Genomic DNA, 9,694 nt, shown 5'->3' with positions numbered 1-9,694 from the left:
GTTTATCTCAGTGTGTATTTGGATTTGGATTTGGATTTGTAGCCTATACATGGCTAATCTAATAGTTACCAAATGAGCATTGAAAAGTAACCAGAGAGCTATCTTCAGCCCTCCTGGTGGGTAGACTTTAAAGATTGCTGGACTTTGAGGACAAAAGCCAGTTAGAACAGTTCTTCTGGAATTCTGGAAAAATTATTTTATTTTGAGTTAATATTTGTAACTCAGAAGAAAGGAATGGAATCTGGGGGAAAACCACCCCCTGGAAAGAAGACAGATTCTGAAGTGGCTGGGTGGCCATTCCAGGGATGGAGGTTTGAAGCAAGAGAGGAATGTGGGCCTGAAGATGGGAGATTAAACTTGGAAGTTGGGAACTTCTGATAAGTGGCCTTGGCCTCTGGCAGAGGGGGGGTGGTTAATGTGGAGCTACTGTATCTGGCCTATAAAAAAGTCATTTTTGATGAAGTGTTGAAGTCCTTTCTCTCACACATAGTAAGTCCCTTTGGTTTGTGCTTTGCTTTTTTTCCTCAACACTTCAGTGAAGACTCAGTCAAATAACTTGGGATGTTGTCAAAACAAGTAAGAGAGGTACCTGGGTGGCTCAGTCGGCTGGGTGTCCGACTTGGGCTTAGGTCATGATCTCACTGCTTGTGGGTTTGAGCCTGCGACGGGCTCTGTGCTGACAGCTCAGAGACTGGGGCCTGCTTCGGATTCTGTGACCCTCTCTGCCCCTCCCATGCTCGTGCTCTGTCTCTCTCTGTATCTCAAAAATGAATAAGTGTTAAAAAAATTTTTTAATGAAAAAATAGTAAGAAACTGAGCTATGAAGGAAAATGAAACATACCTGTTGAAGTAAATTCTTAAATTGACTTTGAGAAAGTCCATTTGTCTCAAAAGGAATTAGCTTTTTTTTTCTAAAAGGTATTATCTTCTTAATGTACATCTTCAATTTTTCTTTTTTATAGTTCATTTTAGAAACATAGAGAAGGAGATTTTGTTTTTGTTGGAAACATGAGATTTTTTTCCTTTTTAACTTAGTGAGAAATCATTTATTCTTCAGATGTATAAGCATATTTTACATATTCTGGTTAATACAAGTGTATAATTTGGGAGTTTTCTTAAAAATGCTAAGACCACACATGTTAAACACATTGTATTAGGCTATTAGACAAATGTCACTTTTAATATCATAACACATACATATTATACGTTTATTTTCACTGACAGAGGAACATGCCTTTCAAAAATATTTTATTGGATGAAACTTTCTTATTCTCAGGAAAGTTTTGGTTCTTTAATATAATTTATTATGCTTTTTAAAATCCTGATAAAAGCATTGGTACATTATAAATACCTGTAAAGAAAATATAGTTTAAAATTCTGAGGGAAATATTATATAAGTTTCCTCTTTTACGTTTTCACAAAAATCCACACAGGCACTAAGAAAGACTGACAAAAATATTCTATGTCTGAACAATATATTCCAGGTTGGAAACATTCAAACATGACTTTATTTAAATATTAAAGCTTCTCTAGAGTGAACCTTTGGCTACAATCCAATGAGCGGGTTGGGGGTTTCAACCAGGAAAAGATATTATTAGAAGGATTAAAAAAAAAAAAAGCTTAATACAATTAGCATGAGAGTAGGAAAGGGGAAAGGATGAGGTTTTGTTTATGACTATGTATTGGCCTCTCTGGGCCTTAGCTTTGTTTTTTAGTTGAAAACTTATCTAATAACTCGTTGGTCCTTTTTGGCTTTAATACTTTTTGATCTACTTCAATTTTCAAAGTCTGTCCAATACTCTATATTGAATAACATGTGAAACTTCCAAGGATAGTGTGATACTGGAGTTCTTTTAGGAGAACATCCTTGAAGCATCATGGTGATTGCTCTGCACATACTTTTATTCTGCACAAATGCAAACTGTAGACGAGGAGGTGAAACATCGTCTTATTCACTACACTTCAAACCATAGCAAGTGACAGACTCTAGTGTTCTCTTCCCAGTCTAGTTCAATGTAGTTAAGCTCCTGGTCCAGTTCATGTGTGACATTATGAAGTTCAAACTTTAAGAAAGAATTACAAACAGCAGACTCAGTGGGAGAATGCCTGCATCGTAGGTGACTGGAGCTTTTGTGAGCACATAGAGAATGGGAATCTAGAGGTTGTCCATTAATGAGTTAGTGTAAATGAGAATCCAGGGAAGGTGAGATTAAATGAATATGTCAAACTGGATTTCAGAGGTACTTTCAGGGGTCTAAAATATCATTTCCCCTCACCTATAAATTAACTAGATCATGGCAAGTTCTCATTATGATTATCACACAGATCCTACCTGGAAGAAGTAGAGGATTTTTTTTTTTCCTTAATGCATTTATACTTTATGTAAGTTTGTTTAATGCAGCAGTGGGAAAAATCAAATGCTTTTTGGGTGTTGACCAGTAAGGTAGCCACTTTAAGCAACATGGAGCAGGGCACCTCAGGGACCTGGTACTCTCTGGGCAGCTGCTGTTCAGCTCTAGCCAACTGTTGCCAGGAGGGGAAATGTTTCTGAGAATCAAGCTTTATGTGAAATTTCATATTTTTAATAACCACTCATATGTTTAAATCATTTGATGTGCCAAAGGAAATCTACCTGAGGGACAAATGTGGCCCATGGACTGCCAGCTTGTGGCCTCTTGAGCTGAATATTGGAAGCAATTTGGTAAGATTTTGGATACTATCAGCTGTAAGACTGGGGAAGAGCCTTTAGTGGCAAGGAATGAACACTCAGTTTTAAGGATCCAGAAAAACCTGTTCTAATGAATACAATTTAAAAACAAACAAAACCTACCTTTGGCTCTCCCCATTATAAATATTTTCCTATTTTCATTGGTTCCTGGTGTTATGAGTGGTTTCCTGTGATTATTGTGAAAAAATATGACAAGGGATTTGCCAAATCCCGAGTATAAGTTTATTCTAAGTAGTATAATTACTTCTCTCAGTATTCAGATTGTGGCTGAGGAATGAGATAGGTAATGAAAATATAAGGGGAAATAGGGAAAGGCCAGAGCACACACCTTAAGTCCTAGTCACCTTTAGGTCCACAGAGGCCTCTGCGTAGCACACCAAACAAAGAAAAATGTTCTAAAACTGCTCAAACCAGATAACACAAATTTTGAGAATTGTTTCTGGATCTAAATTACTCAGTTTCTCTCCCAAATGACGAAATCGTCATTTCCTGAATGAGTCGTACTTTGGGGTAGAAAAGCCAAGGGTATGGGTCTAATCGGGAACTCTTTCATTAGAAACTTTCCAAACCTACCTATGGCATCACAGTTCAAAGAACCGTGTGGCAAAGACAAGGGACAAGTTGTAGGAACAGTTTTCTTCCCTCTCATTCTTTGCAGATTTACTTCTTCAAATTAATATGTTACCCAGGCGATGGCATTTCTTTTGAGAAATGAAATCGTGGCTCAAGGAGGCATTCTAATGTGGTATGAGGACCACAAATGAAATGAACTGTAGCTCCAGAAAGAACAAAGCATCTCACTTGTGCAAGCAGGGAATATGTGTTTTGAAAGAGTCATTATCAATTCAGAAAGTTGGATTTTCTACTTGAGCTCATCCCTTTCAAACGCCCAGTCGGGCGAGCAAAAGCAAAAGTACCACAAAGGATATCATAAGCATAAGAATCAATGGCAAAAACAACCACTTCAGACACAGGCAAAATCTAAGGGGAAGGAAGAAGCATGAATATTTCCAACTCAGGACTCCACACTTATTTTAATTTTCTTCCCTCAGAATGTCCACCAGAGCTTGCAACAGCCGGTCATCTCTGTGCTTATAAGGTTTCGTGTTATAGAAAACATCAACATAGTCGTTATATAGACTGTCCTCGGACTCTTTAAGCTGGGAAGGCTTGTTCAACTTTTCCAGGGCTTCATAGAAAGTTTCATAAGGGATGTTGAGCTTTGCACTTGGAGGCTTCTTTGGTGATTGCTTTGGGGGTGAGTTTTTGTTGAAAGCACTTTGAAGGAGTCTCAGCATCGCCTCGGATGGGGCTGCCTCTGCCAGCTCATTCCTCCTGTCCCCTGTACTGTCGCCACTAGGGCTTTTTGACACGAGGGGGTCCTTTTTCGGGTTCTCTTGTGTGGGCTGCTCCTAAAACACAGAACGCCACCGACAAAAGGAAGAAGATTCATTATTTAGAACCTGGCAAGCCAGCTGCAACACATGTCCACTGCACACTTTTTTTTGTTTGTTTGTTTTTTTCACTGCACACTTTTTTTTCTTTTTTTTTTTTTTTTTTAGCGTTTATTTATTTTTGGGACAGAGAGAGACAGAGCATGAATGGGGGAGGGGCAGAGAGAGAGGGAGACACAGAATCGGAAGCAGGCTCCAGGCTCTGAGGCATCAGCCCAGAGCCTGACGCGGGGCTCGAACTCACGGACCGCGAGATCATGACCTGAGCTGAAGTCGGACGTTTAACCGACAGAGCCACCCAGGCGCCCCTCACTGCACACTTTTTAAGAAACCCTTTGAGAAGCAGAGACAGCATGAGGCTTAGAGACATACTAACTTGGGCTTCAGTCCTCATTTTTGCATTTACTCATGTTCTCCTGGCACCTGTTTAATTTCCCTGAACTTCACTTGTAAAATGAGAACAAGAGTCTTTCATTTCTGGTGGTTCTGAAGACTGAATGGGATCATGTATATGTATTCATACCTTATTGGCCTGCTGTACTTGTCAGCCTTCTATAGTAGAATTCATTTTAGGGAATTTAATAATTTTGAATTCCTTAATTTTAATTTTAATTCTAATGAAAGAAAATATTTTTTAAAATAATACAGTTTCATCCTATGGAAAGTAAACAGTTTACCATTCCCACTGCCTTTCCTCCCTGCCCATGTTTTGGGAAGAAATTGATATTAAAATATTTAATAACTCATACAGAAGACACCAGCAATGCTTCGTGTGAATGAAGTTTCCTGGAGGCCCCTTGTTCTGTCATCAGCTACCCTTTCAGCCACTGAGTTTGTTTTGTTTTGTTCTGTTTTATTTCATTTCATTTTATTTCATTTTTTATTTTTTATTTTGAGGGGGGTGGTTACAGAGAGAGAGGGAGTGAGAGAATCCCAAGCAGGTCCCAAGGTGTTAGCACAGAGTCCAACGCAGGGCTCTATCCTACGAACCTTGGATCATGACCTGAGTGGAAAGCAAGAGTTGGATGGGTGGCTCAGTTAACAAACTGAGCCACCCATGTGCCCCTCAGCCCCTGAGTTTTATAAAGGGGTCTTGGGAGAGGCCAGGGTGATAAGCCACGTGGGGTGGAACTGGAGATATCAGAGAAGCAGCTCTTTGTCAACCAGTGTGGAAGTAACTCAACTTTTTAACAACTGTAGGGTCTGATTCATACCCCTTAAGGAATCTTGGAGGGAGAAATACCCATAAAGTCAACTTGCCTCTGGGACTGTGAAGAAAAGGCCTCTGGGGTGGGGGCCCCCAAGGGGGCGGGGGTAAGCTGCTTTGCAGAATGTAAATGGAACCAGAATCTGAGCTGAGGACTTCATACAACTAGTTTATAAGTTTCTTACATAATTACATCTTTATATCTCCCAAAATACCCATCACTGAGCCAGACTTCATGAAAGGTCATTCTGGAAATTCTGATTACCTACCTACTACATCTGAGGCACTGTGCTAGATGCTGGGGGATTAAGAGATAAACAAAATGTGGTGTATGCCCTCTGTCTGATAAGAGAAAAGCCAGCAGCCTCAGTAGGCTGAGTCTCAGTAGGAACAGGAATGACTGACTAGCTATCCTATGAAATTTTCTCAGAGAAATTGAGACTGTGATTCAGTGGCTTCCCTGAGAGCTGCCAAAAAAGTGTCAGTTAAGGAATTAGTAAAGAGAAGCCTACAGGATTTGGTCACTTGAGCCTTAGTTTTCTTTCTGGAAAATGGACATGCTAAATGTCTGTCTTCTCTAGGTTACAGGGATTATTGGTTGAATGAGACAATGTAAAAAATACTTGAAAAGTATGTGTGATACAGACATTAGGCATATGTGATCATGCATAAAGATAGCTCTTTTTTTAGGGGTGCCTAGGTGGCTCAGTCACTTAAGCGTCCAACATTGGGTCAAATCATGATCTTGCAGTTCGTGGGTTCCAGCCCTGCGTTGGGCTTTGTGCTGACAGCTCAGAGCCTGGATCCTGCTTTGGATTCTGTGTCTCCCTCTATCTCTGCCCCTCCCCTGTTCATACTCACTCACTCACTGACTCTCTCTCTATCAAAAATAAATAAGCTTTATTTTTTTTAATTTTTAAAAAGATAGCTCTCTTTATAATTTGATATGTCATACATTTTGATACATGTAAGTTGATATGTTATAAATTCTCATGTTAGAGAATTTCATACCTTTGAATTCATCAACTTTAATCTCTAAATTCTGGACAAAAGAATAAACTTAAATAATATGAGGGTTTTATTTAATGGCAAACAGTTTGGCACTCTCACTCCCTTTTCTCCCCACTCACGTTTGACTTTCTCTCTGTCTGAAAATTAGATACAGCTCTACTCACTACATTGTCTACTACAGTTCAAAGAAAGATGTGCCAAGAATGCTCAAGAGAACAGAGCCACACAGACCTCCCCCGGATCCACCATCTTCTCCACCCCTCTTCTGTCATTCTGAACGGTGTTGTAGGATGTGTACACACGAGGCTGTTTCATGTGTTCTGGCTGAGAAGAGGTCCCATGAAAAATCAACTTCCAGTTGACAATTCTTCCTTCATTTTGCATTCTTCCAGACTACGAATAAGCATACACATAAGTTTAGGGTGTATTCTGAGAAATTTCAAACTCCTTAAAAGTATCTGTAAAATCTATTAAAAATTCTGTACATGCCATGTGTAGAGCACTATGTACAAAGAAGTAAATCATTGGATTCACTGTTGTCATGAAAATGGACAGTTTATAGGTTCGAGGATTTAAAGACTGATTATTTGCTTCATTTAATTAAAAAAGCAAAACTCTTTATATGAATGTTCTTTTCTATTCTTTTCTTGGAAAGTTGACTGTACTTTCCATAAATAGAATTATATTTAGTAATTATCAGCTTGTAGAAACATTCCAATGGAGAAAAAGCCTCTTTGGAGTATTATAAATAGACTTCAGTATTAATCAGCACTTAAAAACTGTAGATTTATGGGAAGAGTAATAATTTTCTGAGGCTCAACAGTTATGCCAAAAATAATGTGCTGAAATCTAAAAATATCTAAAAAGAATATGAAAGTGTAGGCTCAGATTTTACAGACTTGATATAAAATAGTCTTATCTTGGTAAACAGATTTTTCTTAGTTTTTTAAAGATGAAATTGAGTTAAAGAACAGAGGACAAGTTCAAGAATAGAACTACTTCCTAAGAACATTTTCTTGCTCTCCCTATGAGAGCAGGAATTTTTACAGATTCTGGTTCTAAATCATAATTTTTGCAGTCTGTAGGAGAAAGCTATTCTCAGAGAGAAAAATGTAACAATGACTATAGAATTTGTATTAATTTAATGGAAATCCTTAGGAATTTAAAATAATTTCTTTTAAAAGAGTTATCTAGACTTTGAAATCTGATGCTGCTGAACAGTTCTATCTTGGGAGAACTCAGACCTGAAACACTGTTTGTATATGTGCTCAACCTGTAGAAAATGCTGGAGAAATGATGCAAAAGTAGATAATTCAGCTGTATTTAGCTTTTTGCTCAGACACTCCTTACTCTATTTTTGTTACCATGAGTTACAATTTTAGAAAGATATCAGAGTGTTAGTAAACAGAGTGAAAGAGAAGTGAGAAATGCTTTTCAGTTTGTTTAATAACTGAAGCAAAACAAAACAAAAAAGTCATATTAAATAAGATTTCTTGTGTAACAAGTCAATAGCCACTATAGTAAGAAGTGGTAAGAGTTTCTTCATGTGACCCCAGCAGAATGTCATAGCAAGGCTGGTATAGCATTTAACTGTCTTTGTAAATAGAGGTAATTCTGGTGTCTGAGTAGGTCATATGGCTGGCTGCATTCTGACATTGGAACACTTGGATTTGTCACGTAGTCTGTAACATTATTAATACATCTTTTTTTTTCTTTATTATGGTATGGCTTATTTATTTAATTATTTATTTAGTCAGTCAGTCTATAAAGCCAAGTGGGCAGGGATTGAAACATTACACCTTTTCTTTACTTTTACTAGAGAGTGACCTGAACGCCTTAGGACCTTGATTAATGATGATACCAATCTTCAAAGTACTTGAAAATGTTTAAAAGTGAGCCTGTGTTTCTATATCTTTTCATTCATACTTACCATATCCGTAATTCGCAAGGTCCAGGTGCCTATGGGATTCTCTCCCCATGTGTGAACAGACATGAAGTCCCAATTCTTAAAACCATTAGGAGATGTATCCCGTTCTCTTTCAGCCAACAGTACAGTGCTGGTGCCTATTTTCAAGGGACAAATTCAAATTAATGAATGTTCTAAATGTGCTGAGAGTAGGATACACTTTAGCAACTAATAAATGAAAATGAAAACTGGGAGAGAGTTGCCCTCCTAATTTTCCCTTTTTTGTATAAGATCAGGATAGAAACATTATAAAAAAAATGTTTTTACCCATAGAAATTAGCATATTGCCTGGCATATAATAAGTTCTCAGTAAATATTTTGGTAAAATAATAATGAGTATATTGATTTTTTTTTTTTTGAATAAGGAGAACTCATAGAACTACATTTACAAACTATGGATTCAGAGACCTAAAATACATTTTAGTGGAACTATCATTTTGAAATTTAAGAGGAAGTCTTGAAAATTTATTTGGTGCCTGTGCCTATAATCTAGTGTAGGCATAAAAAAATAAAGCTATATTAATTTCATAATGTCTTGTCATCTAAAAACTAGTAGTGGGATTTAACTCTAAAATTTGAAATCCAAGTTCTTTGTAGATCTAGATGAAAGGGTCAAGTGATCTGTAGGGCCATCAATGAGAAAGCATTCCACTCATATTCAGGCCAACTCCAAGATAGCTAGAAAGCATGACTCCAAATCAACAGTGTCTATAGTCTAAGAAGTTTATATCCTAGAAGGAGATGACAGAGGGAGCTCATCTTTCCTCATAACTCACCTATAGAAATTGAATTTAGTCTAGTGAATCCTACTAAAAAATGAAAGAGTATTAGGATAGCATTTCCTGGTTGGATTAAAGTTTATGGTTTACAACCTCTTCCCTATCCATGATCTCATCTGAGTTAGTACTTTCTCAGGAAAGGGCAATTGCCTGTATATTCTATCATATGGCCTTTGCAATGCCATCATGGAATATTTGTTAGTCTTCTCAATATTCTTTCATGGGTCACAAGTCCTAGTTTTTTGGTTGATTCCTTATTTGTGTCTGATATATTTGTCAGCTTTATTAATTATCAGAGTAACTTTCACTAATATGTTGCCTAAGAGAAATGAATGATAGATCAGTGACCTGGGAAAATGAGCACAGTTTGAAAATGTGTAACTCCATAAAGTTTTATTAATTGGTATTATTTGAATAGACCTCATTCTCTGCTTATCTAAGAACCAGTAGGAATGAGTTGGCAGAGTTCTGATGCCAAAAAAATTAAAAAATAAGCATATTTTCTTAAGTCTTGAAAACATCTATTGGGAAACTCAGCCCTATAAAAAA

The 9,694-nt window shown here is 37.5% G+C and overlaps 1 protein-coding gene across 1 annotated transcript in view; it reads right to left on the bottom strand.

The window, feature by feature from the left end:
• Positions 1-1,024: 1,024 nt before the first annotated feature.
• The window catches only part of PCSK1 (proprotein convertase subtilisin/kexin type 1), a 44,163-nt gene continuing 35,493 nt past the window's right edge, over positions 1,025-9,694 (bottom strand). The window contains exons 12-14 of the mRNA XM_060635338.2: positions 8,331-8,464; positions 6,632-6,793; positions 1,025-4,140 (exon numbers count right to left, since the gene is read on the bottom strand). Coding sequence (XP_060491321.2) covers positions 3,763-4,140; positions 6,632-6,793; positions 8,331-8,464 — 674 coding nt within the window. The 3' untranslated portion in view covers positions 1,025-3,762. The remainder of the gene's footprint in view (positions 4,141-6,631; positions 6,794-8,330; positions 8,465-9,694) is intronic.

The sequence above is a fragment of the Panthera onca genome, chromosome A1 (genome assembly GCF_046562875.1).
Source record: "Panthera onca isolate mPanOnc1 chromosome A1, mPanOnc1 haplotype 2, whole genome shotgun sequence".
NCBI classification, from domain to species: Eukaryota; Metazoa; Chordata; class Mammalia; order Carnivora; family Felidae; genus Panthera; species Panthera onca.
The sequence above is the reverse complement of the archived record's forward strand: the minus strand, read 5'-3'. Positions and strand labels throughout refer to the sequence as shown.